The 19567-nt window shown below is 38.2% G+C and overlaps 1 protein-coding gene across 3 annotated transcripts in view; it reads left to right on the forward strand.

Moving 5' to 3' along the window:
• The window catches only part of ASZ1 (ankyrin repeat, SAM and basic leucine zipper domain containing 1), a 36029-nt gene that overhangs the window by 5684 nt on the left and 10778 nt on the right, over positions 1-19567 (forward strand). For 2 of the 3 annotated variants that reach the window (XM_068189903.1, XM_068189904.1), the window contains exons 3-9: positions 1006-1128; positions 4022-4133; positions 11104-11215; positions 11456-11590; positions 13929-14041; positions 16957-17032; positions 17387-17443. In XM_068189903.1, coding sequence (XP_068046004.1) covers positions 1006-1128; positions 4022-4133; positions 11104-11215; positions 11456-11590; positions 13929-14041; positions 16957-17032; positions 17387-17443 — 728 coding nt within the window. Of the gene's footprint in view, positions 1-1005; positions 1129-3342; positions 3485-4021; positions 4134-11103; positions 11216-11455; positions 11591-13928; positions 14042-16956; positions 17033-17386; positions 17444-19567 lie in introns of those variants that run through there. The other variant, XM_068189905.1, reaches the window with a different exon arrangement.

Genomic DNA, 19567 nt, shown 5'->3' on the forward strand with positions numbered 1-19567 from the left:
TTCTGCAATTCCAGTGATCTTAAGAAATTAAAAAATCAATCTAAGAGCAGTGACCTGTTAGTCCCTCAGCCTTAATGACTTTATATTGCTACGCTGAATGCATCTTTGACGTACTACCAAGACAAGGAAAGTACACATTTTGCATGAAAAAGTATGCATGTAGCTTAACTGTCACAAATTTCTTAGGATAGTTTGGGGGGGGTGGGGGGGTTTGGAGTGTTTTTTCCTAAAGAAGTATTTTTGATTATCCATGGTCACTGTAGGACTAATATGGAACCAACTGATGGAAACTTTTCTAGAGGAGGTAATATTTGTTGAAAGATTGAAAAATGCATGCAGGTATTTAATAGAAAGTTGTCAGATGAGTGTCTCAGTCTGGTACTTGGTTCTCATTGCACTTGGGAGGGCTGGGCTGTCTGACAGGCATGCTTCCAGCCATTTTAGCCATTCTGGCTATTACAAATAGTAACAAACAATTCTGGTGATTCTGTTTGAACCTTGCATAGTTTCCTATTTTCTCTTTTTATTGGCATAATATTTTGTTAGTACCAAACACAAATCTGCTAGCTGTCTTGCTGTGAAGCAGGAAACGCTAGATGTTGTGATCTTAATTGCCTGACAGGCAGTTTGCTTCCACAGCAGTCTTCCTGGCTTGGCAAGAGTCAAATTTTTAAATTTTGATTGAAGAAAGCTATTGCACAGAAGTAGAGAAAACAGATTCTGTGTGCTAAATATTTGGGGTTTTTAATGTAGTCTTTCTGTGGTTCTTAACTCCTTGGATTGAGAACTGGGCTACCTTGTTGTCAGTTTTAAAAGCTGTTTTCTGATGTTCTAAATAAAGATAAGTTAAAAAAAAAAAGAAAATGCCTTAAGAGATTTATCTCCCTTGTACTAAATGCAAACAGGGTGTAGCCTTTGTAATGATACATATTGAGAGTAAGTTTAATAAAAAAGCATGTTTGTAGTGATGCAGTTTCATGATTGTAATTTCTTAAATTTTGACAGGTATCAGCATAGAAACTAGCTTTCAGTTTGGATGGACTCCCCTGATGTGTGCAGCCAGTGTGGCTAACTTTGCAGTAGTACGTCTTCTTCTGGACAGAGGTGCTAAGGCATGTTTTGAAATAGGTAAGATGGGAATGAAAAATACTGGCTGGTAATGCTCAGTATCAGACACTGTCCTAATCCTTATTCTCTTGTTTACATGTGTAGGGGGAAAAAATCAGAAGTTCACAGTGGAACTGAGACCCACTCTACCTTTCACAGTTTTGAAGGAAAAGTAGTAGTTTTAAAGTAAAAATTGTGTTCTTGGAATTGATCTGGAATCAGCTGATGCATTTTGTTCTTCTTTCTCTCTCAATTCCACTTTCCCCCACACCTCCCAAATCCCAAGTACTTTTTAAAGAAATGTTTGGAAGTACTTGCTCAAAAATTGCAGTATAAAGTTGTACAGGTAAAACTTACTGTGCTTGATCCTGTTATGAACTATGTATGTGCAGAAACCAGATAACATCTCAAACAACATGAATAGCTTTCCAGTTCATGGGAAACTAATGTGGACTTCTCTAAAACTAGAATGCAATTTTTCTGTTAAGAAAACTGTTCTTCAGTGTGTTACTAGATCACCTTTTTCTGCAAGAGTTTAGTGTAGCTTCTGAGTATTATCAGTTCCTCTGTAAATTTTATTGACCTAATAATAACTCTTTTTCTACTTAAATTGTGGTTATTTTCAATCTCTTCCATTACACTGGAATATTTATCTCACAGTACTGCCAAAGAGCAGTAATCATATTCTCCAGTAACTTGCCAGTAGTTGCAGTAGTAGTAGACCTGAATGCAGATGGTACAAATCTGGCTCTGAAAATTTTCTCTAACCTCTTAGCAGTTGATTAGAGTAGATTGCTTACACCAAAAGCAGTCATGCCTTGTTCTAATCACTGTCCTTGTAACCAGAGAACTTCTGTGTCTGCCTGCACCTCATACCTGTTCCTTATGTAGAAAGCTATAAATGGGGCAGAAACTGCTATGGGCAGTAGTTTAGGCTGACCAGGTAACCAAACGCTCGGCATTTTTTCATTTGTGTGATCAACTGCCTTTGCCCAAAGGGGCACCTCACTAGGATCAGGTTTCTTGGCTTGTTTCCCTACTAGGCTGTGTAGAGAAACTGTAACTAGGACATATGGGCAGCAAAGTACTGTACAGCCAGGAGCAGTCTTGTAAGTCATTGATTTGAGTCAGGCCACGTATGTTCAGTAAAGCTGTGCTATCCTAAGAGTTACTATATCTCACCAGCCCTCCTGCTATTTTTTACATCAGCAGGCAATCATACAAGTGGTCCTATAATAATAACCCTTGAATGCTTATAATCCTAATAAACAGCTATACTATTAATCACCTTGAGTCACTCTTCAGTCATTCTTTATAACTAGTTACTTAATTTTAACCTTTTTGGTAGTCAGCAAGAACATATATATTATTCGCTGTGTGATGAGTTCAAAATGTTGCATCCTTGAGGAATAATTTCACCAGAACTGCTGGAGTTTTCATTTAGACTGAACATAAACATATTTTTTGCAGTCTTTTACCAGTTGTTCTCTGTAAAAGAGAAATCTAGGAATTCCAAGGTGTTTCTTCCCAATTGTCTCTTGCTCACGTGTATGAGGTATAGGTAGGCTAAAAGAAATTATTTTCTCACTCTGTCACTGCCTGAGATAATGAATACAAATACAACTGCAGGTTCCTCCCAAATACCATTCCCAGACTAACAGTGCTTTATTTAAAGTCCTGCTGTCTTTCCATTCATGTTGTAGTTGATAATCAGATTAAACATTTTGAGTAAAAACTTGTCAGCGTATCAAGTAATTTCTACATAAGGCAATTGAAAATTAAAATACGGTATATTTAAAAACCAAATTAATTTAAATGTAGAATTAAATTGTAGAGGTGGAGGATAAGAAGTGGTGAGAACAGTGGGGGTAACGTACATAACAAACTTTTCATGTCTAAATATAATGAAATCTGACCTCATTGAAGAATGAAGATGTTAATTATACACAGTCTTAAAATTTCTACAAAAAAATTAGAAAATGTGTTGTAACACCTGATAGGATATAAAGTAGGTGCAGCTAATAATTGTACTTCTTAAATGGATGAAGGCGTGTTGGAACTTGTGAACAAGTTTTTGCAATAAACAAAATGGGCAGTTACTCAAATGGCAGTCTTCTAAATGACACTGGGGCCAACTAAGGTGCTATGTTTCTCAGATGGAAACCATGGTAATCATGGGAAAGGAGGTCTCCCGTGTTCTGTGTGCAAACAGCAGTTGTACAGTTTTGATTTTTGAGCCAAGGTGGTATGTAACATCCAGCTGATTTCAGAGCTGGAGAAGTAAATATGCTGATATTCCTATGGACCGTGTAGATGCTCTTTAAATCCACATCTAAACCAATACTTTTAAGACTTCTCCTGCCACTACTAGACCATAGTAAGTTAATAAATTTAATTCTTCCTCCTTAAGACCTATCATGAAGCCCTTTTGCTTCCAGTGTCTTTCGTATGGGCCTCTGTTCTCCCCAGAATTGGTGTCACTATGTGTTCATAATGCATTTCATATACCTTTTTCTAGCCGTTGCAGCTGTTACTTCCGTTTACTGGAGAGGAGGAACAGAGAGTGAATCTACTGGTGTGGAAATGTGTTTTGAGAAATATGCATTCTATAGTTAAGCTCCTGTTGTAGCTTTGGGGTGCTTTCAGGCTATTCTAAACTTCAGTAGGAATAGATGCTTTACTACTGTGATTCACTCTCATGTTTGAGTATCTCCTCAGGTGCCTTTTTCTTACCTGATCATTCTAGTGATTTTCACAGACAGGAAAACAAGACTGTTAGCCTTTTCCAAATATCATAGAGTATCAAAATCTCAGTAGCAGCTGTAGCAAATATAAAGACTTTTAAAGGAGCCTCTGGATTAGCATGGTATTTACATTTACATATGTAATTCCCTAACTGCAAATTTCCAAACAGATAAATACACCGTGTTGATGGCAGCGTGTACTGCACAAGCTTCTGAGGAGAACATCTTGAACACTGTCGAACTGCTTTTATCAAGGAATGCTGACCCTAACCTTGCTTGCAGGTATTGAAAACCCACACCTGTGAATACAGTACAGAATTTAATATTATTATACAGAGCCATGTTTATAGACATAGCTGTTGGTGGTGGTTAAGATGAAGTGTACGTACTTCTTGTAATTTCACTGGTGTTTGTATAAGACAAGATTAGTACCCAGAAACTTATACCTGTTAGTACAATTGTTAATCTGAATAAATAAGACTATGATCAGCTTTATCAAATTGTAAGTTTCTTCAGCTGACCAAAATAAAAATTAATCTTAATTATTCACTTGACTGAAGTATAAGGGCAAGAAATACGTCCACTGCCTTTCTTAAATCATATTGCTTCTTCTGCATAGGGATGGAAGTCAAATCAATTCATTCTTTATTTAAGTTCATATTCTACTTTTGAACTTTTTTGTGGATATCTGGCTATATTCTTTTCACAGAGTGCTTCCTCTGGAAAACAAAATTCTGTAAGTAAAATACATTTATTCCACTGCAATGTGGAATAATTTGGATTAAAGAGGTTAAGCTCCTTTTAGAAACAAGTAATAGTGTCCTTCAGTTACAACTTTGTGTCTCAGTGGTTTGAAGCAGTGCATTGACTCTGTAGGTTTACAGTCTGATGAAATGTTTCATTTTGCAATAAAAAGAAATTAATTCTGGACTGACCCCAGGATAAACTATCTTGCCTCTGCAAAAAAAATACTGCTTAAGTCAACTGGGTTTTCATCTAATAGAATTTTTTTATACCACACCTCTTTCATCACATTACCTGGGATATATAGATTGAGTAGCTATTTTAAAAGAATAGAATTGAAGGCCTTTGGTTTTCCTTAGTAGAATTCAATTACTCAAGGCCCTGAACCTTGCTATGAGCATAGTACTGGTAGACAAGGAGGAAACAGTTCTGCTGAAGTGCAGCTGATGTCTGGTACCAAATTTAAATGCCATTCTTTTATTCTTTTCAGAGAGACTAGAAATTGTTCATGAGAGAAGAGAAAGCTGCATACTCTGAAATAATTACATAGTGTTGTTGTCAGATAGCTGGGTATTAGAATAACCATCCTGCTTTAAAAGATAGGGGAAGTCCATGCATTATTAACTTTGTCTTGGGTGTTGGAAATGTGAGCAAGAGTGCAGAGCTGCAGGTTTGCATTTGGACAGGCCTTTGGCTAAACTTGGGCGAAAAGAGTGTGAAAGCTGACACAAGAGGTAGGAATTCTAATTTTTAAATTTTATTTATAAACTTAGGATATGTTTTGCATGGTTGATCTTTATATACAAATACTTATTTACTACCTCTTTGTGTCCTTAGACTTTGTGCTAACATGACCTATTCATGCATCCAGCAGATATGGTTGTGGCTTTTTCACTTTTGCAGCAGTAACCTTTCTCAAATGAAAAGATAAATTAAGTGACAATCAGATATGTTATATTTGTGTTAAACAAAAGCAGAGGCTTGAAAAATCCAGACCTTGTCATCTCAAACCTTTGAGCTGCCTTTATGCCTTTCCAGTATTTGACATATGTGCATGCCGCTCCATCATTGGGTCTGCTCAGACAACAGCTGCTGTTTCTCGTGGACTTCTTGCTCTGTGTTCAGAAATGAAAATAAAACAATAAACTGCCTTATGTGACAATAAGGGATCAAACAGTCTCTATCTGTGGCACTGCAGTCCCATTCCACCTGTTTCATTAGAGCAAGCAGGATGTTCTATGGGAGTGATCAAGAATTGTCAGTGAGTTGAGATTATTGTGAAAGTACTTCCTGTGTGATCAGCTTACCGCAGCTGAAGAACTGAGATTCTCATTATTTGGTTTTCTCAGCATGTAAGATCCAGAATGATTCTAGGAAGCTTCTCTTTTGTCCACCAGCCACTGGAATGTGTGTGAATGCAAAGGAGAATACTTAACCTTCATGTAAGCAGGGTTTAATGATTATCCTTTCTCTGTTGCTCCATCAGGGCAACCAGTAGGCTCTTTTATTTCATGTCATCTGGAGGTGATACACAGAAACTTGGAGGGAATGGGTCTAATTTATCAAGTGTGTGTGGAGTGGGGAAGGACTAGTGGGAAAGCAACTTGATTTTTGAAATACAAAGAAAGAAGGTGAGTTTAGGAATGGATAGGTAGATGGGTTCTTTGCAAGGGGATATGGTTCTGACAGAAGGTATTCAGTAGCATAACTTAGGATATTTTTGTTAAATCAAAATTGGAAACTGAGTACTGGTGGCTGTAAAAACAGTTTTGTTGATGAGAATGTAGTGTATCAAAGCATAAATGCTAGCTAAAGGGTTTTGAAAGTCAAACAAGTAGAGTAATGGCTAGGTGAAACAAGAAGGCATTGTAAGACCTGCTCTGAATAGCCATTGTAGAGCTACTGTAGCCTGAATGCTTCATTTAAGTGAGTGCTACTTTGAGAAATTTGTTTTGCTTATCTCATGTCATTCACCTTCCTCTTGGTCCAAAATGTAAATTATATACTTTATCCCTTTGTAAGGCCTGGAAATCTTTATGTAGTGTTTTTAAAAGCCCTTTTTAACCTGCAGTGCCTTCCTAAAGTTATTCTAAAGTATGTTCTTCCAATATTACTTGTTATATAGGATTTCCCACTTCATCACTAAATCCCACTAAGCCAGAAAATGGGCAAATAGATTATCTTCTGTTGCTGTGAACATACTGTTGCCAATTAATTTCTCAGTTCCAGGCTTAATGTGCAGCAGTGGAGTAGGGAAACTGGCTCCAAAAGCTTCTGAAGATGCTTCCTGTTTATCTGAAGAATTGTTCCGTTTACAGATCAATAAACTAAAATAGTGTCTTGCAGCATCATTTGCTTGCTTCGGTATCTCAATAAGAAAAGACAGAGAGTAAACTTTGGGTTAAATTGTTTTCTACCTGCTGTGTTTGTTCTAGTATTACTGATATAGTGGTCTAGTTGGTAAACACGTATCCAGTTATGAGACTTTACTTACAGCTTGTCAAGACCACCAACTTGAAATACTGAATTTTTTATAGATGTTTCCCCAGTGGAAAGAAACCTGTGTGTAAATAGGAGAAATCTCCTTTCCTTCCTCTTACGAAATTTTCCAGGAAGGTGAAGTTTGTCTTGCTTGAGATCGTGATCCCAAACACAAGCATGTTTGCTTGTCAAGTGCAGTGAATTCTGCACCACAGATCCAGTTTAGTGACAGCTGTTCAATACACTTTTGAGTCAGATGCTTGCCATCTAGGAGTTAAAACTTTATCACCAGTTCTGTCATGGCTTCTGATTATCCAGGATAGGTGGCTTCAGAGTAGTAGGTCTGTTCTAGTCAGCTTGTTGTCTTGTGATATAAATTTTGCCCCGTTTTTTCCACAAGGTAAAGTGAGCCTGTAAGAACTTCCGGTTGTATCTATGTGTACACGTCACATACAAAGTTTGGGATGTCCCTAAAAACTAGAAAAGCTTCCATTTTTGTCTTTTTCTCCAGTCTTAATATAAAAGCCGGGAGACTTGGACCATGAAGCTGAGTTAGAGGATGTTTACGTTGGGTATTAGGAAAAGTTTCTTCTGCCAGAGGGTAGTTGGGCATGAGAACAGTCTCCTAGGAAAATGGTCATAGCACCAAGTTTGACAGAGCTCAAGAAGCATTTGGACAATGCTCTCAACCATGTGGTGTGATTCTTGGGCTTGTCATGTGTGGGGCCAGGATTGGGACTCTAATACTTGTGGGTCCCTTCCAACACAGAATTTTCTGTGACTCTAAAGATAAAAACAAATAAACAAACAAAAATATCTCTTCATTTCCATGAGACCTGGCTTTTTATATAGGTGCGGCAAAACTGGAAGCAAACATAGTTAGATGCTTAATTAATAAATTGCTTATATGCCTTTTAATATTTTATTTATTTACTGACTGTGACTTGAATATCATATTCAATATGGAAAAATGGCATGTGGCAAATTGTACCATACAAAAGGACTTAATGGGTGTTTGGACAAGAAGGTCACCTGCAAACCAGACTGCTGAAACACAGCAGTTCCTCAAAATTTTGAAAGGATTCTTAAGATCTGTCTAGATGATTATCACTACACTCTCCATGAACATTTTTAGATTGAACTAAGATGTACCAATACGTTTAGTTTCTCCTCAACTTAAGCAGGAAACAGTGGATTTGCCATGTTAAAGCTTGCTGTTGTGGTTTTGGGGGTTCGTTGCAGGGTTGGGAAAACAAGGTTTGTTTTCTCCAATGCTCTTGTCTCCCTCCTGTGGCTGTACATTTAAATGGATGCTGCTTTCATGGGGTGGCTCAGGGCACCCCCTTGCATGTAGAGGTGAAAATTTGTGCAGCAATGCATGTGTTTCTATCCTGAAACAGCTTGTAGCCTTTGAAATTAAAACTCAAGGATTAAAATGGAATGCTTGCAGTACTAATTGCACAATCACGTTGATGGATTTTTTAAATGTTGTATTTATAGAGTTTTACTTGCAAATGGAGCAGTTCTTTTAGTGGCTTTAGTGTCATTGAATTGTTGGGTTGATTTCAGGTATCATGGCTGCAGTACTATACAGCTGTAACTACACCAAATTCTTTGGAGAAAAGACTATTCTGTAGCCTTGGGGCTTTTGTTTAGTATTTTTCCTTTGAAAAAGCAGAAGGTAGTTGTGAAGTAGTATCAAAATTTAAAAAAAATAGGTTGAGAGCAGGAGAAATGAAAATGAAATCAGCTGTGATTGGACTGGTTTTGCAGTCAGATGTAAATGGTAAATACTTCAAAGGTGATGGCATGGGAAGTTAGTCACAGGCTACCTGCCACCGAAAAGAAAGAAGCGTGGGAGTGAGTGTCCATGTTGGGCAAACAAGTTTGAATTTCGTTGCTACAAATTATTAGGTTATCATCAACTTCTGCTCATTCTTTAAAATACAGATTTCTGTATATGTCTCTGTATAGGCAGCTTTATAGAGACCTATAGAGATAGTGAGATATATGGATATCAATTATTAAGTTGAAGATGGAGATTAAAGTCTTTCTCTGTTTTTATAGTAGTCTCCATAGGTTCACAGGGTAATTAATATCAGAAGGGATTTCAGGAGGTTTCTAGTCCAACTTCTTTAAAGCTATATCTGATGTAAAATTGGGCTAGGTTGCCATCTGGTCTTGAAATCCACTAAAGATAGAGACTAAGAAACTTCTCTGAGCAACCAGTTCCACTGATTGGCTGTGCTCCATGGTGAAATGTTTCCTCACATACAATACGAACTTCTGCTTTTGCAGTGTTGATGACCTAAGTTCTAGATTTATGCAAGTCTTTTTGCTTCATTACCAAGTTCCATTATGTTGTTGACTATATGTCTTGAAGGTCTGGTTACCTTTCATTTTGCTTTTTTCTGTGTGACTGACCTTTTTCCCCTAACATATGGTTGTTTCAAATTTGTAACGTTACTGGATTTCATTCAGTACAATTTTAACAAGACAAAGCATTATCCTTGTATGAAAAGAAAGATGTTCAAAGCCTTAGTTCTAGGAATACCCTCTGGAAGGAGGCAGAAATTTTAAGGCAGTTGCTTTAAGACATATAAATTTGGGGATCCCTCTGGTGGTTGATGACCTTATTATTAAGAAACACAGTATTGGGAAGAACAGTCCTCCCATCAGGTATATCCTAGCAAAATAAAATAATCTTTAGAAAGCAGGTTTTTGACATGGAGCTATACATCACAAGCAATACATAATATTTTTCATTAAAAACTATTGTTTTTTTTAAATACAATAGATTTTAATTAAACAGCAGCTTAAATCTTACTACTTAGTAGCAACCAGAAACTCTACAATCTTATTCCTCCAATACTGCCTTTTTTTTCCCTTAATTCTGCAATCTTATTCCACCAAAGAATGTGTCAGGCGTCTAGAAAGATACTTTGCAAACAGAAACCTTTGAGCAATATTTCATAGTGGCTTCATCTGGTAAGCATCTCTAGAAGCATAAGATCATGTCTTGGTTTGTAACACTTAGAAGGAGAACACTTTGGAATGAGTCATCTCGTTTAAGTATTCCAACAATCCCTTTCCACCAATAAGAGATGAATAATAATAGATGAAAGAGAAAAAACAGTGGTTTATTAACAAACAGAATGCCGAAAGGCATGAGGGAAAAAAGTAAATAACTGCTAGACCTCATACCCCACTGCAACAAAGAGAGACCCAAAATGGTGGAAAGTTCCTGAAATAAGCCCGGCAGGAGAACTTCAGGCTTTGTAGAACAGAGTGACAGGATGGTGTGAGAGCCCACCCTGGAAGGCAGGAGCCTCACAGAGCTGTTCTAGCAGCAGACAAAGAGTTTCCCTGTGGCAAGGCACCACTCAGTGGGCACAAGAGGTGAAACAGCTGGGCTGGAGCCACTCGGTGCATCCTCTCCCCACCTCAATGCAGTCAACAGTGTCTTGGGCTGGAGCAGGGTGGCTCTGCTCCACTTCTGCCAGCATGATGCCTACCTGGTTTTTCAGACAGGCAGCTGCAGAATTCATCCTCAAGGTAGCTCAGAGATTGCTTCTGCAGCTTCTCTGAGCCAAGGGGGAAAAAAACAACAGAATGACCATTACCTGAGCAAAGATCAATCAGGCAACAATGCAAATACCACACGGGGAAGAGACCCAAGAAACTTCGCTGGAGAGCTTTAAAAAACTCCTGTATAAAAGCAACCTTCACACACACACACACACACACACACACACAAGGTCCCCTGCTGCAGGGTCTTAAAGATACAGATATTTTGCTTACGCTGATTCCACTAGAGAGGGTTTTGCATTTATGGACATAATTGTTGTTTTTAATATTGTTTCTCTTAAGTAGTCAATTGTGATTTACATCTTGCCCTCAATCAAACTGCATATTTTTTCCAAAGTTTGGATTGAAATTACTCTGCATGTAGAACACATCACTTAGGCTACATATTTTAAAAATATTTTTTTAAATGAAAATAGAAGTGTGGCACCTTTTCTTTCAGGAAACAAATGACTGCACTGATGTACGCAGCTAGAAAAGGCTATCCTCGTGTTGTTGCTTTTCTTGTTGCTCATGGATCACACATAAATGCCCAAGATGAAAATGGGTATACAGTAAGTGATTTATTTTATGTGTTGCATTTAATGATAAAAAATTTTAAAAGTGAGTGCCCGCTATCTTGTTTCAAAGTACAGCTTTGTGAGAAATATTTCTCAGAATTGTCTGCTTTAACACTACTTTGAGATCCTCTTGCATTAATTGCCTTGTCTCCATATTGGGCTGTGCATTATTGATTGAAACTGTTGGGTTTTGCTTCATATGTAAAATTGGTAAAGCAAAGTTGTTCTTTGCAGGCATTAATATGGGCGGCACAGCATGGACATAAAAGTGTAATTTTGAAGTTACTTGAGCTGGGAGCTGACAAAAACCTACAGACCAAGGATGAAAAAACAGCAGCAGAGCTAGCAAAAATCAATAAACATTTAGAGGTATTTCATTGCTCTTAGAAATGCAAATTCTGTGTTTTGTGTCAAAAGTGTGTTCATTAATTGTATAATTTTCTGTAGAAATATTACTTTAATAACTACATAATAGCAGCTAGTTGAATACTATTGCTGTTATATTTATGTTTATAACAGACTATTTTCTTTTCTATCACAGCTTTTCATGGTGCTGTAAAGGCTATATTATAGTGTTTGGAGAACCTTTTTTCTTTATTATTTCAGAATCATTGACTTTAGACATAGAATACAAAACAAGGGATTATTAATGTTTGCAGTGTTGATACAAGGAGAAAATGTGTTTTAACCTATCTGCCAAAGTATGTGAGAGAATGCAAATATCAAACTGATTTGTAGAGTATAGCTTCTCATGGAGTTTGGAAGTGAAAAGGCTAAAGCCAAAAAAAAAAGTAGTTGGTACTGGCCGTTTTCAAAGTCACTTCTCTCGAGGAAGGTGTAAAGTAATGTAAATTGGCCATCAGATCATGGAAAGGGCAGCTGCTAATTACCAATATAGAGAGCTACTGAAGACAACGTGTATTTTCCTAAAATAAATGTTTACTGCTGTTATCAGATGATACTTCATGGATCAGTCAGACCATATTCCTGTGTATTTTGTTTTGATTTGCTCCTACCAATGATGTGGCGTTTTACACTGGCTCTTCCAAAATGTATAATTCACTCTTATGAATTGTAATTCACAGCTTCTTACCTTTTTTTTTCCCTGCCAGACTCAAGGGCTTGGCAGGAGCAAAAATGATAATTATGCACAGAGCTGTCAGTGGAAGTTAGCAAGATCTGTGTCTGAGGCTCAGTGATCTGCTAGCTCAGATTACTAAGAAGGGTTACAAATGCCTTCTGCCTTTGATAAACAACTTGTTCAGCAGGTTGCAGCCATATAATGTTATAACATGACTTTCTCTGACATGGAGGGAATACAGGCTTGTCACGCTTGAGAGATGGCTCTTGCTCTTGACCTGAAGTGCTAACTTTCACACAATTGGTGCAAAGTCTTGCAGATGGTATTGAGATATTTAATGGTCATGAGCTTCTTCCAGCTTCAGGGTCTGCTTTCAGGCTGTTGACAGCCGAAGGGGCTGTCACACCGACGATATCTGCAGAAACTGTTTCTGGGAGAGAAAATATTTTTCTTTTGTATTATTCTGGTTTTGACTGGGAGTTATTTTTCTTCCAAACAGCCTGTATGGTGCTGTGTTTTATGATTGTGACCAAAACAGGGTTGATAACACACCAGTGTTTTAGCTGTTGCTTAGCCGTGTTTGTGCATAATCAAGGCCATCTTTGTTTCTCGCTCTGCTCCCCATCTCTTGCAAGTAGGCTGAGAGTGAGCAAGAGTCTGGGAGGGGGCACAGCCCTAGGCTGCTCACTCAAGCTGACACAAGGGGTATTCCATGCCCTATAACATCATGCTCAGCAATAAAATTGGAGAGTGGCTGGGCATTGGTCTGATGGTGGGAGGTGGTAAGTGGCTGCTTTTGCATCACTTAGCTTTTGGGTTTGTTTTTTTTTGTTCCCCTTCATGTATCAAATTGTATTATGTCAGCCAATGAAAAGTTTTCTCACTTTTACCCTTCTCATTCTCCCCCATCCTGCTAGCCTCAGTAGGGACTTATTTTCCAGCCAGGATCAACCCACATGCTTGTATATGTGTATAAAACTGGCCAGTCCAGTTTTAAATTCCAGGCAAGTGGTTTCACCATTCTTTTAGCTTAATTGAGGTTCTACTTCTTTTGCTGAATTTTCTTGTAACTATTTCAAAACCCACACAGAAGGCAGTTCAATGTCTGCAATCCATCACTAGTGTGTGGTGATGCCTACCAGAAGGCTTCTTCTTTAATCAGTTAAAAGAACCCCTGTCTGTCAGATATAGTTAACTTAGATTGTCAGTTGTAAATTGATAAATCTTATGTTTATATATGCACTGGAAGTGGTGATGTTAAAAAAGTCATATGCCTTTTGTTCTTTAGAGAACTTGCTGCATTGGGTATGTAGAATTCTTGTCTACAAGCAGCAAAAATACTATGTTGATGTTTGGCTTTTTCTGTAGTGGCAGATGTTTTTTTTAGACCATATGATAGACACCACTGTGCTCTGTGTTCATCGTTGTGCTGCAATTTGGTTAATTCAGAAACGCTCTTGGTAAGCTCTTTGTTTAGTCTTAACTTCTCATTATAGATGTATGCTTTAGAGAAGTGGTAGATGTTCCATGTTCCCTGTAAGTAGTAATTGATTGTAATCTTACTCCCATGTATTTTTTTATACATTTTGAGTTTTAATAATAATTCATTCATTTTGGCTGTTCCAGATATTTAGTTTGCTCTCGTTGGCTGCAAATCACTTGCAAGGGAGATACCATAAAACAGTTGAGCAAGAGGCTATCTGCAAATTTCTGACAGCTGTCTCTGACCACAGTGTTGGGTAAATACAGTTGTACTATAATTTTAGCTTATAAACATTCCTGAGATATTGTATTTGTTCATATCAGTGATTAAGTTGTTCTGATACATAATGTGTCTTTCTTGGAGTGCTGCCAAGAGTCCACAGTAAGTATATTAATGTACTACCAATTTTTCAAGATTGCAAAGTTCCTTGGCAATATAATCAAAGAGCATGCTCTAGATTTTTCTTTCCTCTCATTTAGTGTAAAGTATAGGAGAGCTTGGGTCCAATGTCACTTTAGTTCATTTTAGCTCTGTTAAATTTGTATGTTCCCCTGTTGCATACGTCTTAGTCTGTACTTATCTTCATTTGATGTTAAATTTTTGATGCTTTTGCTGAATGCCTGTGTTCAGTTTCATTGCCACCAAGAAGAGCTATGCCCTTTTATTTTTTCTTGAATCAATTGGAGAATCAGCATTAAGTATGAACACTAGTTAAGCTCTGGAAGTTTTGGCAGAGTGTGCCCCTGACCCTGAGGCTTGAAGTTCCCCTATGCCTGAAATCAGCACCTGCTTCAGCAACTTCAGAGATTTCTGATAGGATTTTGTACAAGAACTTGGCTAAGAAGTCCTCAACAAACTATCTGCTTGCGTCCTTCAGCTTGAGCTGCGTGGTCTTAAAAAGACAGCTTGCGGTGCCCATTGTCTGTTCTCATTGGTCAGATTGCCCCTGCTCCCCAGTCCTGCTGAATTTGGAATGCTCTAGTTTTGTAGCATTAGGCTGATGGTCTGCTGGCAGTTCACAGGGTAGCAGTTCACAGTGAGGTAGTCTCAGACAGAGTACTTCGGGCAAAACGTCATCAAATTCTGTTTTTAGACTCCTAGAATAATTTAGGTTGGAAAATACCTCCATAGAGGCCTACCCTTGACCGAACACTACCACGACAACTAAACCTTAATACTAAGCACCATGTCCAGGCATTTCTTATACTCTTCTAGGGATGGTGACTCAACCACCTCCCTGGGCAGCCTGTTCCAATGCTTCACCACTCTTTCAGGGAAGAAATTCCTCCTGATGTCCTGCCTGAACCTCCCTTGTGTCAGCTCTTGTTTTGTTGCTAGTTGCCTGGGAGAACAGGCCAACCCCCACCTGGCTACAGCCTCCTTTCAGGCAGTTATAGAGCGATAAGGTCTCCCCTGAGCCTCCTTTTCCCCATGCTAAAGAGCCCCGTCAGCCACTCCTCATACCTCATACAACTTGCTCTCTAGACCCTTCACCACCTTTGTTGCCCTTCTCTGGACATGCTCCAGCCCCTCAATGTCTTTCTTGTAGTGAGAGGCCCAGAGCTGGACACAGAACTTGAGGTGTGGTCTCACCAGTGCTGGGTGCAGGGGTACAATCTCTTCCCTAGTCATGCTGGCCACATGATTTCTGATCCAAGCCAGGATGTTATTGGCCTTTTTGGACATCTGGACACACACTGGCTCATATTCAGCTGTCATTGAGCACGCCAAGGTCGTGTTCCGCTGGGTTGCCTTCCAGACACTCCTCCCTCAGCCTGTTGCACTGCATGGGATTGTTAAAACCAAAGGGCAGCACTTTGCCTTATTTAATGTGATACAACTGGTCTTTGCCCATTGATCCAGCCTGCCCAGATCCCTCTGCAGAGCCTTGTAACCCTCCATCAGATCAATGTTCTCACCCTGCTTGATGTCATGTGTGAACTTACTCAGGATACCCTCGATCCCCTCATCCTGATCATTGATAAACTATTAAACAGGACTGGCCCCAGCACGGAGCCCTGGGAATACCACCAGTGACTGGCCACCAATGGATGTAACTCCATTTGCTACCACTCTCTGAGCCTGGGCATGCAGCCAGTTTTTAACCCAGTGGGCTGCCAGCTTCTCCTGGAGAATGCTGTGGAAGACAGTATTGGAAGCTTTACTGAAGTCCAGATAGACAACATCCACAACCTTTCCCTCATCTGCTGGGTGGGTCACCTTGTCTAAAAAGAAGGTCATGTTGGTCTAGCAAGACACATCTCTCCTAAACCCAAGCTGGCTGGGCCCAATTCCCTGGCTGCCCTGCACGTGCCATGTGATGGCACTCAAGATGCTCCTTCAGTCTTTGAAGGGAAGAAGAGGCAGACCTTCATTTCAGGGCCTACAATGAGACCGAGCAAAGTATTTCATAACTCAGGATTTTGGTAAAAGATTTATTGTAGCAAATGCAGTAGTCCTTTGAGGATTTTGTAGGATTTGCTCTTCTGTTTAATTCTTTAGATTACAGTTCATCTGATTGTTGAAAGCTGTTTAGTTATTTTTCCTCTTATGCTTTTATATCCCATGGTAGAGTGGGGAATCAAAATTGATATTTTATATTAGTTTATAAATGTTAAACTCTGAACCTATAGTTCAGTGTTAACTACTTCCTCAGTCTACCTTCTGAACAGTGATCTTCTGGCAAGTTTCTTGATGGAGTAATTTCCACCATTTTTAATTACAGACAGTCCTGTTTTCTTGGTAACTTTTTTGGCTTAACTGGAACAGGAAGGGTACCAGTTGTGAACTGAATCAAATTAATATTAATATTATCTGATAAGAATAGATAGTTATCTTCCTTACACCCACTTCCACATTTTTTCTGGTTTTTGTGACCCAACTTTAACATTCATATGGAATGTTTTGTGACTTAAAATTACCTTTATGTATGAAAGTCATCCCCTTTGGTCTCAATTCAGCTTATTAGACAGAAAAAACATCTAAAAATTTTTGATAGATTAAGTTGTATGCTTATAAGGTACTTCTGTCATCAGCAGGTGTGTGCAACTTCAGGTTCCTCCCAAGTGCTATGTCTGGGGAGCTTTTCTGTAACATTTTGTTATGGATGTCTTTTTTTTCTCTCTTTTTATCCACTGTTATTAACTTCAATCTCGTTAATTATCTTTACAGTTCCTATTCAACTTTTCATGACATGGAAGTGTTTTTACATGGTCTTGGTCTGGAACATATTAGAGGATTATTGCAGGTAATTTTATGGTATATTTGCTACCTGTGAAGTAATCTGTGAAAGCAAAATGCACCTACTGCATTAAAAAATAATATTACCATTAATATATTAATTTAAATAAATTCCTTAAACATAACTTATTTTATAAAATGAGAAGTTAAACTGCAGTGGAGTAAATTGGATATCTTGATTATGTGCGTTAGTCACAACATTTGGTGGTTCTAAGCTGACAGATCTTTCATTGCTTCAATAATGATGTTTTGTAGCTGTTTTTGTTCGTGGAAACTGAAGTGAAACGGGGAAGAAAATCAAGTTGAAACTGTTTTATTCTGAAATTCTTTTTGATGGCAGAAACCCCTTTGTTTTATACAGGAGCAAGATATAGCTTTAAGACAACTTCTGACCATGCAAAAAGATGACTTAATACAGGTCAGTTTACTACTATAGAATTTAATTTTATTTTGTCCTCTTTTTAAAATGTTTTTTAATGTCTTATCTTCTCTTTATAAATGTCCAACCTTGCAAGAATTCTTTCAAAATCTTCTGAAACTTCTTGAATTTTAATGTGAATATAGACAGGCTTTTTCTGAAGTATGTAATCTCACAGAACGAGTGATCAGGGATGAGCAGGAAATAGTTATAGTTTAAATGTTAGTTGTTACCATTTTTAGTTTTTAACTGTGATTTCTCTGAAGGGAAGTCAGTGCTAGGATAAACAGTAGACAGTACTAAACAGCTACTTTAGATGAGGTCCTCCTTTGTGAGGTGGTAATTTTTGTTGGAGAAAGAAGAGCTCTCTTACATTAGAATTGCTTAAATTGTAGAATCTTGTATCCCAAACAGGTTTGTAAAACTTTATCCGCCCCCAAAAAAGGGCGAAAAGAGAAGATTTTGTTTCTTACAGTTTACTACAGCTGGGAAGGTCAGTCTTTTGCTGTTTGCAAAGGTTGGTCTTTTGACTAAATGATTCATCATTACAAGACTTCAGTTCTCAGCTGAGATGTGGTGGTTGCTTTTTTTTATTCTTGCTGAATTTTTTCCTGTGGGAAATGAAAAGACTTTTTGTGCTTACTGGAGGATGCTATAATAAAATTCAATTATTGGAGCCTCATTGGAACAATGTAAGTACTTCAGGATGCAGGATTCTTCTGAGCATTTTGTACTAGGGAATTTTGGAATCTCTGGTCTGGGATTCCAAAGGCACTTTGTAGAAACAGCCGCTTCAAGACTGCTCCCTGTACTGGAGCTAGCCATGTCCTTAGTGTCAGCTTTTATTTCTCCTAATCCTGGTACCAAGGAGATGTGTGTTCTGGCAGCTGGACCAACATTGTATTCCTTTAGAGTGGATGTCAACAAGGATTGTTTTGCTTGATGTTTTGTCTTGTAACTGAGTAGTTAATTTTTCTGACAGAACTCCCAAGTAATTCTGTATTCTCAGGGGGTGTTCATATAGGGAGCCTTGTCAATGAAGAGTTTGAAGAGTTCATCTAAGGCAAAATATTGGAAGACATGTCAGTGTGTTTTGATGTTACTGCTTTTCTGAAGCCCCAGGACCATTGGACAGCATCCTGGTGTCCTGCAATTTTTGGAACTCTAAAGCCCCCGTTGATTGTAGTTTTGTCCTTTAGGGAGATTCTTGTGGATTTCTTCTCATTACTGTGTGAGCTGCTGTGTTGGGCATGATTGCATTAAACTGTAAATCTGTCTGAGTGTATGATCACACTGATCACATGCTTTTGTAGTAGGTATTGTTGTTACTGCTTCTTTTTGTGCAGGGAACATTGTGGGAAGAGGAGAGAATTGTGGACTTCAGTGAACGGCTATGGTTCCCTGAAGCTTTATGGTTCCCTCTCCAAAGAGGTGTAATTTCACTCAAAATTATAGCTTCTGTTTCAGTGTTCTAAATTGTTCAAGGCTCACTATTATAAAAGCAGAAAAGCTTTTAACAAACTGAAATAACTACAAGGATCAGCTCGTTCTATACAGGAAGATAACATCTGTCAGAATTGAATTGCTTTGTCTGTTAACTTTGCAACAGCAGGAAACACTTCCTGAAAAATAAATCATGCTTTGTGCATGGACATAAATTAATTAATGAGTCTTCAGTTGAGAAGTTTAAAAATGGCATAACACTCCTGGCTTATTAGCTCTTCATAAGTTATCCAAAATTCTTTATGCAGTCTTGTTTTAGAGCTCTGCTAAGTTTCTCCCCATACTGCTGATAGAACAAATCTAATCTGTTTCCTTGTAACTTCAGATTTTAAAGTTTTTACTGTGATGGCAGACTTTCTGCTAACAGCCAGCTGTTTTAAAGAGCCTGGATCTTATTACTACAAAGATTAATGATGACCTTTGATGGATGCCTCTGAACCAAGCTGCTTTGTATCCAGAGAAGTGGGGAGAAATCCTGTCATTAACATGATAAGCTTTCCTCCATCAAACAATATAGGAAGATATTTTCTCTGTAAATACCTTTATCTGTATTCTACTACAGAGCCTAAACAATGAGTCTTTCAAGCTGAAATCCTTGCATTCCTTAAGCTTATAAACTGT

This window comes from Anomalospiza imberbis, chromosome 5, assembly GCF_031753505.1.
Source record: "Anomalospiza imberbis isolate Cuckoo-Finch-1a 21T00152 chromosome 5, ASM3175350v1, whole genome shotgun sequence".
Lineage (NCBI taxonomy): Eukaryota > Metazoa > Chordata > Aves > Passeriformes > Viduidae > Anomalospiza > Anomalospiza imberbis.